A 12156-nucleotide genomic window follows, 5' to 3' on the forward strand; every position below is an offset into this window, starting at 1 on the left:
AAGTCAGAGGGTAAAAAGAAAGCAATTCTTGTGGTCAGTAGGACAAAGTCAAATATTGCATCTTTCTTTAATTAAAATCGCAATTTTGGGACAGTTCAGTTAAATAAACTCTTAATTACACTGCTAAGGGTATCCGGATATACCGATGAAACAAACTGTAGTTGACAATTAATACAGATAACATGCTGACAATATTTTTTGAATAGAGTTGGAAGGAAAAAAATGAAAAGTCTGTTGGCTATGCAGTATGATAGTAAAGAAATCAGGCACTTTTTTTTAAACCTAAATTTGCTTTCAATAACATGAGTCTGCAGTATAAAGGAGCTGGATATCTGTAGAACCACAAAACACGAGATGAGTGGAAAACAAAAATACACTGATTTAAAATTCACATCAACTGTTTTCAAATAATACAAGAATATCTCTGTGTGACAATTTAAATCTACCTTCAGCAACTGTTAACACTATTGTACCACCCAGTAAAATCATACAACACAGCTCAGATAGCCCTAAGAACAATATCTGGTAAAAGCATAAGGTGGTGGCAGTGTTGGATCGCAAATCTATTCCAAACATCTGATGGATCCCAACCCTCATGGCATACAGTCACCACCAACTCAACACATGCGGTAAATACTGTCCCTATTATAAGACTTTGATTTAACTAAGGACAATAATCTAAATCTCAATCAAAAAAGGACACTGATCATTGGAAAACTATTTTTCTTAGCCCTGCCCTGTTTATTAACCAAATGATTTCAGTTAAAAATAAGAATAAAATTTTAAAAAGTGGACAAAAAGACATTTGGGATTTTAAAGCAGTTCACATACACTCTCATGGAGAAAGAAAACCTAATGGGATCTCAGCCGGCCAAAGAGGTCACCAAGTAGTCACTTCCTGTCAAGGAGGATCCTCACATACTCTGTCAGATTTCATTAACCATTACATTTCTGTAACTCTTCTTAACAATTAAACAACAAACAAATGTAACTTTTTTTCTGTACTTGTATCTGCAATAAGCACAATGTTGAATAAAAGATAACATCACCTTTTTGTGAAACAAACCAATAAAAAGCATTTGCAGCAGGTGGCATTTCAAAAAGGAGAAAATGAAAAGAAATTTAAAAGGAGATTTGACTAATCCTGGTGTGCTCTACATAAGAGTCCAGTGCAAGCCTGTGTGTAGCATGAAGGACGAAGGAAGAACAAAACAATCAACAGAGAATGAAAAAGCCTAATGAAATGGGATCAAATGCCACAATGAATAACAGCAGGTGCATACAAAGTGTTTTTATATATATATATATATATATATACGTGTATATATAGATATCAAACTGTGCAAAAAATATGGTTATGGTCATTTACTTATAATATATAATCATTTACATACACTATATTATGTGCAGCTATAACAATAAAAGAGCAAAGCTGATCACCATGATAAACATAGTGACATTTTGACTTCAGTACCCCCAAGAAAACAACATAACACACATGGATTTATGCCTTTGGCTTCCCTATACTCAAATGCTTGAAATGAACGAGGGAAAACAGAATCTGAAACCCAATGCCTCAATTAAGATTAATCATCATATACTGAATAGATAGACTACATGATTTCCTTTCATTCAAAACACTGTTATACAGAAACGGCAAGCAATTTTGGTGGAAAGAGACAATCCCGACAGACCGTGTTAGTTCAACATCTGTTCACATAACAGGCATCTGTGGCACAATGATTGGCTCGTTTCTCAGGCAAAAATAACATCCGACCTTATGGTAAATCTACGATGGATACGGACGTGACAGGGTACGGCACAAATCGAAAAAACAGAGAGAGAGAGAGAGAGAGAGAGAACACTGAAGTGAATGGGCACCTGGGTGTTGGAAAATGCATAAAGAAAAGTAAGAAAATAAAGCAGATTTGCATTAATGGACCCTGCAATAGAGGAAAGAGCCAAGTGCGCCTCAGACCGACAGAGACACGAAGCTGTTGTACTGCTGAATGTTTCGCTTCAGGATATCTGAGCAGGGACCGAGCACGCGTTCGAACCGCGGACGGTCAAGTTTTACGCACTTCAGCGGGCCACGAGCAACCACAGTGGCAGCACGAGGTCGGTTCATGAGGAGAGCGATCTCACCTGTTGAAACAAAGACGGAGGAAAATCAGAAAAGAGCCATAGAGAAACAAAACAAACATGTCCATGGAATCAATATGTAATTACATTAGCAAAGGGATTTCTGGAATATGTTTAAATATATGCGGCATTGGCAATTTTCCAGAGAGTTTAGAAAATCGCATTTACCGAAGTAGTCAGATGGTGCTAGTCTTCCAACCTCTACAAATTCCTCATTCTCCGACCTCCGCTGCAGGACTGCTGCCGAACCCTGAGGACACAAGGCAGAATCAATACGTCTGTTCTTCCATGACACCTATCTGAGGCTACACTTTCGACAACAATTTCATCCTTGTTTACATTTCTGGTGAAGTTGGAAGTATACAAAACCATATGGCTCTAATGAACACAAAAAGTTGTCACAGTGTAAAAAAAAAAAAAATGAATAGATTTAACAAGGAGAGCTACCTCAAGGATAATGAAAAATTCATCTCCTGGTTGACCCTGCACAACAATCTTCTGGCCATCTTCAAACTGGACCGTCTCGAGGGCATCGGCAACTGTCAACCGTTCCCATTTATCCAAAGACTCTGCTCACAGAAGGTTAACATGTTATCATTACTTATAAATGTCTGCTGACTTTTTTGTTATATATACACATGAAAGGAAATCCATCAAACTCACCCAAAATGGAGACCTTGCTAAGGAATTCCTCATACATTTTTCTCTTTCTCAGAGTACTTCCCTAAGCATGGATGGAAAACAAAAATGTATAATAGATAAAAGATTGTTGTATGATAATGGCAGTTTAAAAGAATCAGTAAAGTAGTTTCCTAACCATGAGGATTCTCCTGTAGCTGTCCCGGTCGATTCCCCACAGCTTGACGTTGGTTTTTGCTCTGACAGTGGCTGCTCTGGGAGTCCCATAGATCAAAGCCAGCTCACCAAAACTGCCACCCTCTCCAATACTGGTCACCCACTCATTGTTGACGTACACCTGTAAACAAAACAATAGATCGGTCATTATCATTCACACGTTTGCATTATTATATTACATCCTGATTCATCGCTCAATTGAAAGCATTGCACTTACATCCATTTCACCTTGGTCAATAACATAAAAATTGTCCCCCTCATCCCCTGAAAGGAAAAATAAGCATTAGTCAAATTATTTTTTCCCTATTTTTACACATTCAGCTTCTCCTAAAAAGAAGCCTTACCTTGTTGAATGACGGTCTCTCCTGCGATGTAGGTGACTGAGAACATGGCGTCAAATATGTCACTGTGAGGATTCAAATCAGACGTTTCCAATAAATGAAAGACGATATAAGTTACACTGAATATTTCAATCTAGTTATCAAAACCTCAAAATGTGTCACCTTCTTTCGTTGTCATCAAGATGAGCAAAAAGCACATTCTTTTCAATGGCTTTGGCAAGGGCAGCCATGGTTTTATAGTCTTTAGGAATAACCTGTGAAAAACAGCAAAAGCTCTTTTCTAAGGTAAACAGCAAATGTACTGAAAGTAGAATAATATTATTGCCATGGAAATTCTTAAAGAATGAGATGCGAAGGCAAATACAGATTTCTGGCGAAAAAATTAAATAAAAAGTGTTACCTTTCTGACATAAGATGCTGCATCTTCCTCGGTGTAGACCTCTGCACTGATGGCACCGCGGCGCCGTCGGCCCTTAACCACAGGGTTCATGGGAGGAGAAACCTCATCTTCACGGGAGTCTGAGCGAGAGCTGGACTTCTGCTGGTTGACGAATTGTTTAGCTTCCTCCTGATACACACAAACAACCAATTATGGCACTGAAACGCACTTTTCAAGAGTAAAGAATATTTCTAAAGGAAACCGAGTCGAAGAGCATGCAGTTTCCCTTGAAAAATGACTGACCTTCTCAAGCCTCTCGAAGTACTCTCGGAGGAAAGCCATGGGTCTTTCAGGCCTGTTAGTGCACAGATGCACAATGCAGTCCTTCAGCAGTTGCTGGATGTTGTGCTTCTGCACGTAGCGCTCACATTCCCGCAAACTCCTCTCTTCTTCACTGCTCGTACTGCTGGACGCCATGGTGACCTGTTGACCCAGCACATGCAATTCACATCAGCTCATGAAACCCAACAGATCTGGAGCAAATACAGTCGTTCTTCATCAAAAATGAGACGGAAACATCTTTAAACAACATCTTCTTGGTATGTGTTCACGGTGTGTTCACTTCTCACTGCTGCGTGTGCACTTGGACGGGTTAAATGCAGAGCACCAATTCCGAGTATGTGTTACCATACTTGGCAAATGTCACAACTTAAAAAAAAAAATTAGACCAACTATTTGCACAGAAATGTGACATTCAACGTGAAATGGACTATTGAGGCAGGGGGCCATCTCTAGCTGGCAGGCGACTGATCGTTGAAAGAGAGCAGATGTTCTGTTTATACGTCAAACTGACGTCAGCAGAAAAGAAACATCGTTCCAGAGGAGAAGCTGGTTCTCATATGCTGACTAAAGTCTATGAAAACATAACATTTTCTGGGGATTAACTTGCACTCAAATTAACTTCAGCACAAGACTAAGTAAATAGGGTCAACTTTGATTACATGTGGACTTTAAATAAAAAAATCAACCACGATACCACAAAAATGTTTATTTTTTTCAGACCCATCTTATGGAAATCATTAAATTAAGTAATGCATTTCTTTCAGGTTTGAGATTATTTTATTAGCACTTCAGTGGTTTCTTAAAAACTATTTCTAAAAAAATATAAAAAAAATACTTATGATGACGTGTATGTTATTATGGTTAGAAATAAAACCACTTCCTACATTTCTTTCAATCTTACAATGACAATATATAAATGTGTGAAATTAAATCGCTACCACATTTTTTACAATCCACCTGCCATTACAGGATATTGACTAAAAATATTTTTTGGAAAGAAAGAGAGTTTTCCAACGGATAAAATTCCAACTTTACTAAGCACATACAAATGTTTACATTATACAATTATCAGTCTATTTAAGATGTTCTTAATTTCCAATACTTGTCCTGGCCTAACTTTTTTTCCAAGTAAATTCGATTAAACATTATATTCCCAGGTCTTCCATGACTGTGAGAACCTTCGCGTGACCTCGTAAATATCGTACAGAAAACAAAGCACCAAGAAATGTATAGTGCTTGCAAAACAACGTGTTGCTAAATTGCAACAAGTTCAACAGCTAACGTGGCTCTTATATTGCGAGCAAGTTACATATCTACTAAATCAGTCAGTGACTAAGCTAATGAGCATTGAAAATTCTCTCAAGAAATATTATTTTAAACGGAGTTGCATTTTGACACGCATACTGTGGCCCCTGGTCCCTGACGGGGCCCCTGAGCTGATAATATTGGCAGGATGCATCACCACAGGCATTTCTCACTTCAACGCTAATCATGTGAACCTAACATTATTTTAGAGCAGAAAACGCACGAGATTGTAAACACACGCGTTTAAACGTTAAGCAGCGTGATCCTGCAGCCTTTTCCTGCTCTGTGTTTTCTGTAACCAATTCTGTCAAGCAGCAAAATACGCCATCTTGCAAACTACATTATCACAACAACGGAAGTCGACGGCAAAACGGTCAGCTCACTCATCGACATCAACAAACGTTACAGCGAAGACTTCTACTATTAAGTAGTCATACCTGAGTCGCTTAGATGAGTTTGTGTACGAGTTTTACTCCGTTTACACTGTCTTTCACACAGTCCTCGGACGGATGGATGCCTCACCGGAAAAGGTTATGACCAATCACAAACAACGATTGACGTCAATGCGCCTCGATCTGGGAAGCCCGTTACTCCTGACAACCTTAAAGGGCAGGGGCTTGTTTTTCTGTTTAGAGGAGATCGAGGTTATCAGACAAGCTAGTTTATTTCATTCTGCTTCACATACGCTTAGGACTGGGACAATAAATCGATGCATCGAATCAAGAAATGATTCTGAGATTTCCCGAGAGCATCGAGATTCTCTCTCGAGTCGAGCCTGAGCCTAGTTTTTAACAGCAGATGGCACTGCGAGCTTTAGAAAAAGACACAGTCTGCTTGCTTCCAATTCTATACACACACCACTTGAACCTTCTATAAAATAATGATTCATAAAGTTCAATAAGGTTAAAGCGTACTTCAAGGGTGTTTGCAGTGGGCTGTTTACATTAATCTTGCATCACAAAACATTCTCAGTGCTGTTCTTCGAGAACATTTGAGTATGCGGTTAAAAACTAACCTACAGCGCCATCTGCTGTTAAAATCTGAGCTCAGAATCGATATGAGAGAGAATTGCGATGCATTCGGAAATTGTCCCAGCCCTGTATTTTAATCATATTTTACAATCCTCCTGCCATGACACTGAAATACAAAATACTAGTATTGTTTAATTTGGATCTATTGACAGCTGAAAATGTTAATGGTTAAATCCAAGCCTAGTGTTATCCTTATTCAATCAGGTGGTCATTACCACCACTGAAATTGCATTCTTTACTTCAACAAATCTAATACTTCATCAGGAACACCAACATATCTCTGATAATGGAATCCATTATGAAATGCAACAGTTAAAAATTATTACCAGATTGACCTACAAAGGAGAATATGACGAGCAGAAAATGTTTTTTCAAAATAAAACACAAGAAGTGAAGTGTAATTTAAAGGGATATTGAAAATACTGTCATCGTTTACTTTCTCTAATGTCGTTCCAAACCTGCACGACTTTCTTTCTTCTGTGAAACGCTGAAGAATATTGGTAACCCTCTTTTGTTTGGGACTTCTAATTAACTTCTATCGTTTGGGATACAAAAATAAATAAATATATATATAATCACATGATATCTTCTTGTATGTTCCAAAGAAGAAAGAAGATAAAACTTCTTCGGAACAACATTAAGGTGAGTGAATGATTACAGAATTGTAATTTTTTTAAGTGTAATTTCTGTATTTAATTTCTATATTAAATCATTTCTATATTTTTTTAATATAACCCATTACCACAAGACTGTACAGGCCAGGTGCCTATATCAGAATATAAAGACACACCCCTCTCATCTCCTCCCTGCTGCCTCTGCAGCCTTTCCTACAAGCACTACTAATTGCTCAACGAACACGAACACAGCCTTCCAAAAGCTCTCCAGCACAAGGATATAGGACATATTACAATCTAACAAAAGAGAGGAAGAGATAAAGGTGAGGGCATAGTTAATTTTCCCTATAGTCAAGTAGGTTTGTTGTTTACTGTGCAAATGTTCAATCACTGCTCAATCATTTCAATGTACTGTAACTTAACTAGTAAGAATTGGATCGAGAAAAATGGCTCTTTTGTAACACTTTAAACATGTTTGTAAAAATGCATTTAATTCATTTGTAATTCTAGAGATGTTGTGTTTTGGTAATGATTTCATATCTTGGAAATTGTGACTGTAGTAATAATGTATCATGTGAATAAAAATTAAACTTACTAGGCTCACCAAGGGGAAATTATAACAATTAGAAAATTGACAATCAAGAAGATTTGGGTGGAGAACTCCAAGCTAACAACACTCTGTCTTCCTTTTGTACTCACATTCATTTTCATGATTGCATACACTTCCTAACTTCTGCAGTGCATTCCAGGGTCTCCCTGTTGAAACATGTCCCTCTATAGCTTTGGATTGGAGCCTCTGTCCTGTCATGCCTGGAACAAAGACCGGACACGTAAGAGCAAACTAGTTGAGCTACATCTCAATATAAATTACATCCCTTCAGGCTCCTAATGTTGCTGCCTGCAGTTCCATTTTCATCCATTATAATCTACTCAGAGGAATATCAGATCATCACTGGGAGAAAAGCTGCACTTCTTCATATGAATCCTCAGTTTGCTATGAAATTACTGTAATATTGCTGCTTTAAACATGGCTTTTTGTTTGCCAGAGATTCCTATTGAACAGTTTTTCAGGTTTATTTTATGTGCATAAAAACATTAAAGAAATAATATTATTTACATTTTTAACTTGATATATATATATATATATATATATATATATATATATATATATATATATATATATATATATATATATATAGTTTTTATTTTATTTAGTTACAAGGTTTTTTTTTTAATTTATTTAATTAGAAATCGCAATAAGCCCCAACAGCAATGTTGTGCACATTTACCAAAAGCAAGGAAAGGAATGGACTAAGATTCACGAACTGACAGAACACAGCGGCAGAATCACAGGTAAGATGAGGATAGCTGCCACATTAGTCATTAATCCACTGATACTGTGAGACTGACCCATTAAACAAACATTATCTCAGTGAACCAGTGAAAGTCATTGACTAAACAGAGCATGTTTGCATATGAGTTATACTAACTGGAATTTAATCACAATGAAAGAAGTAGTGACAGTATTTTGACATACATCTGAATGAAACAGGTTCAATCCACCATCAATGATTGGATGGAGGTGGATCTGAATGCAAGCTTGTAAGCAAAAAAACAACAACAACAACAACAACTAGTTAGGTTAGCTGATTACACAAAAAATCCATAGATATTGGCATCAGTTCTGACTGCTGTTAACACTTTCTCTGAAAAATTGATGCATTGAAGGTTGTTTTCTGGTTTGGTCATGTGATGTTCGACATGTACCTCATTCTATAGCACTGGATTATAATATTTAAAATATATATAGTTTCCAACAATAAATGAACATCTCTAACAGTTGATTATAATTTTTAGGGATTGATTGGGCCCCAGAGTCCAACCGTATCGTGACATGTGCTTCAGATAGGAATGCCTATGTATGGACGCTTAAGGACGGGGTTTGGAAGCCAACGCTGGTGCTGGTTCGCATTAATCGAGCTGCCACATGTGTTAAGTGGTCACCTCTTGAGAACAAGTTTGCTCTTGGAAGTGGGGCCAAACTTATTTCAGTGTGCTACTTTGAAAAAGAAAATGACTGGTGAGACTTGCTTTTATCTGAACTTTTAACCTGAATTTTTTATTTCTCTACTGACTGAGAGACACTTTACATTACCAATGTAATATCTCTTACATAGCTACATCTCTTGTGCAATCTTTCTTAATGAATGACTCTATAGGTGGCTGAGTAAGCATATCAAGAAGCCCATTAACTCCACCGTTCTGAGTCTAGACTGGCATCCCAACAACATACTGCTGGCAGCCGGCTCTGCTGACCTCCACTGCAGGTTTGAATGTTCGGACTATTTCTGCACCATGTTGCTTTTCAAACCATATTATTAGTAACATGGGCTCTTTTTTACTGGCATAGAATTTTTTCTGCATATATCAAGGACATTGAGGACAAGCCTGGGCCAACACCCTGGGGATCCAAAATGCCCTTTGGAGAGGTGCTTCTGGAGTATAAAGAGTGCGGTGGCTGGGTGCACAGTGTCTGTTTTTCTCCATCTGGTGATGCTCTGGCCTGGGTTAGCCACAACAGCGCCATCAGTGTAGCAAATGCCACACAGGGAAAAGAGTAATACCAGCATTTACAAATTACAATGAGCTTTGCAGTTATCCATTTCTGTTTATAACACCAAAAGTCAAAGAAAAGGATTTGCATTTAATTTATCCTTGATTTCCATGCATCCAAAAAAAACACTGGAGTTTGCTGCGTGAAATTAATAATATGCAGAGTATGATCTTTACCAGTCACTTTTAGACTGGCTACATTATGGAATTTTGTGCATTGCAGGGTTACTCAGCTGACAACAGGACATCTTCCATTGCTGAGCGTGCTGTATGTCAGTGAGACTGAGATTGTAGCTGCAGTAAGGAATTTTCCATCTCCTATAGCTCCATACTGATATATAAAAATCTGTCTTCATGGTTTATCAGCCTATTTATACATGCAAATACAAAGAAGCATTGTTGTGAGACATGCTTTCAAATGTTGTCATCAAGTTCAAACTTTAGATTATTATTAACAAATGCAAAATATATAGACTTGGTGCTTTGCTGTCCTATAAGCAGCGTAACAGTTTAATGATCTACCAAATAATATTGAGAGCTTTGGTGATAACTGAGTGAATATTACTGATTTTTCACTAGGAATGACAAAAAATGGAAAAACTCTGGTCAAAAACATGATTTACACACAAATTTACCACCAACGACAACTTTCAGATGGCATATTTATTTTTTATTCCAACTGTCACAGAATCAAACACACATATAATACATGTCGGGTTGCAAAAAGGAGGAAACTTTACAAACCTTTTCAGAAGTTTTGGAAATTTTCTTAGATTTTTTTGGAAACTTTTGAAAGTTTTACTGGAATTTTCCTGTCCCTTTGCAAGCCTAAATACATAAAGGTGTCTCAGTAGACAGGATGTGACATGATCACTGGATTCAGGCGTGCCACAGGGCATTCCTACCTCTGTTTTTAATATTAATAATACCTTTTTATGCATATGTCTGTGGTGGGGATTTTAGGGCCACGACTGTTGCCCTTATCAGTTCTCATACAAGGGACCTGGATGCTTGGAGTTTGTGAAGAAAGTGGACATTCCCAAGCAGAGCTCCAAGGGCAACAAGTCTGCCATGCAACATTTCCGTAATCTGGACAAAAAAGCGACTGCTGAGGAGGAAGAAAGCGAGTTGGCCTGTCTGCACCAGAACAGCATCACGTAATACAAATAAAAGGCTTGACGTCTGCAAGCACAGTCTATTTTAGGACCATTTTGCATTTTGGTCCCACTTTAAAAAATGACATTGTAGTTTACAAAGACTTTGTTTCTGCTATAGTGAGCTATGTGTTCTGGAAGGGCCAAAAGCCAAGGTGGAGAAATTCAGCAGTGTGGGCTTAGATGGTGCCATGGTGGTCTGGGATTTCAAGGTATTTCATTGTCATTAAACAATATTTTGATATTACTGTTTATCATTAGATTGTCTAAACAGTCACTGAATGACTTCTAAAAGTATATGAAATGTTTTCACCTTGAATTTTCTCTTCAGCACTGAAACTCCATGGGATCGAAAAAGAGCAGAAGATAATAATGATCAGGGACCATCTTTTTAATTTTGTTTGTTTTCTCAGACACTTTTTTACCCTTAAGTACAAAAGTTACACTTTAAAGTAATTAAACCCTATTGATTTTATTATGATGTACCGTGGTGGTGTGGCCGATCCCAAATGTGTGGTATGCACATGGAATAGTTTTTATCATGCAGTATTAATTCATCTTACTAGAGAATATTTCAAAGTAGTCTATTTAGACAAAAGCAAATGATTATTTAGCACAAAAAAAGAGAATTGTATGCAATGACTATCATAAATGCAAACTTTATATTCCAAATGTGCTGCTAATGTAATAAAAGCTGTCAATTTTTATTTGTTATGCATGTTAAGCATCAAATAAATGAACAAATCATAAATAATACTACTTTCGTGATTTCGTCTTTTTTCCCTCTCTTGCTGCAGTACTGCAGAAGATTGTTAGATGCAAATAACTTTTATGCAAATGACAGATAAAATGATGAGTGAGCTAGTAAGAGCACTGAACCGATGTGGTGAGTCTCAAGTTTAGCAGCGGAAATATGAATAAAACGTAAAAAAAATTACTTGACTGTACTGCATTTTTATTTTTATTTGCATTTTATTTTTTATAAACACCATTTCAATTGTGAAAAATAATGTAAACCGAGAGATATAAATACTTTTTTTTAATCAAACTTGTGTGATGTTTATGACATATTTTATGTATTCTTTAGCTAAATAATTGCTAAATAAACTAAACTGGAACACTTCAGTTCATTCCAGTGAACACAATTTTTTAATGAAACTTAAATAAAAATAAAAAAGCGTTCACAAACAGCAACAGTGAAATGGATTTCGCAATGTTTTGAAATCTATATTTCAGGAATCACATGAAGGCGTTTAAGAATCACCGAATCGGTTCAAAACCAGTTCTGAACATTTCGAAATAATTTTTTCGCGGACATAAGTCTGACTTCATAAAACTAATAAACACTGCGGACAGGAAGAAGTTCAAGAAAATTTGTAT

The 12156-nt window shown here is 37.0% G+C and overlaps 2 protein-coding genes across 3 annotated transcripts; one reads left to right on the plus strand and one right to left on the minus strand.

Moving 5' to 3' along the window:
- Nucleotides 1-34: 34 nt before the first annotated feature.
- On the minus strand, nt 35-4243 carry LOC132149278 (cAMP-dependent protein kinase type I-alpha regulatory subunit-like). The gene is made up of 10 exons (XM_059558392.1): nt 4021-4243; nt 3739-3906; nt 3501-3592; nt 3342-3403; nt 3215-3261; nt 2960-3118; nt 2806-2866; nt 2590-2711; nt 2311-2392; nt 35-2145 (listed from the first exon to the last, which is right to left on the minus strand). Exons 1-10 carry the CDS (start codon nt 4192-4194, stop codon nt 1973-1975), a joined length of 1140 nt encoding a protein of 379 aa, XP_059414375.1. The 5' UTR covers nt 4195-4243; the 3' UTR covers nt 35-1972.
- A 2995-nt stretch (nt 4244-7238) lies between these two features.
- Nucleotides 7239-11535, plus strand: LOC132149279 (actin-related protein 2/3 complex subunit 1A-like). Of its 2 annotated transcripts, none has more exons than XM_059558394.1 (10): nt 7239-7332; nt 7759-7839; nt 8258-8362; nt 8867-9089; nt 9229-9336; nt 9420-9626; nt 9846-9921; nt 10586-10779; nt 10898-10988; nt 11108-11535. In XM_059558394.1, the coding sequence occupies exons 2-10, from the start codon at nt 7776-7778 to the stop codon at nt 11111-11113; spliced, it is 1074 nt and encodes a 357-aa protein (XP_059414377.1). In that variant the 5' UTR covers nt 7239-7332; nt 7759-7775; the 3' UTR covers nt 11114-11535. The 2 variants fall into 2 exon arrangements, with proteins under 2 accessions (XP_059414377.1, XP_059414376.1); XM_059558393.1 differs by having other exon boundaries at nt 7240-7332; nt 7749-7839.
- The last annotated feature ends 621 nt before the right edge of the window (nt 11536-12156 follow it).

The sequence above is a fragment of the Carassius carassius genome, chromosome 9 (genome assembly GCF_963082965.1).
Source record: "Carassius carassius chromosome 9, fCarCar2.1, whole genome shotgun sequence".
Lineage (NCBI taxonomy): Eukaryota > Metazoa > Chordata > Actinopteri > Cypriniformes > Cyprinidae > Carassius > Carassius carassius.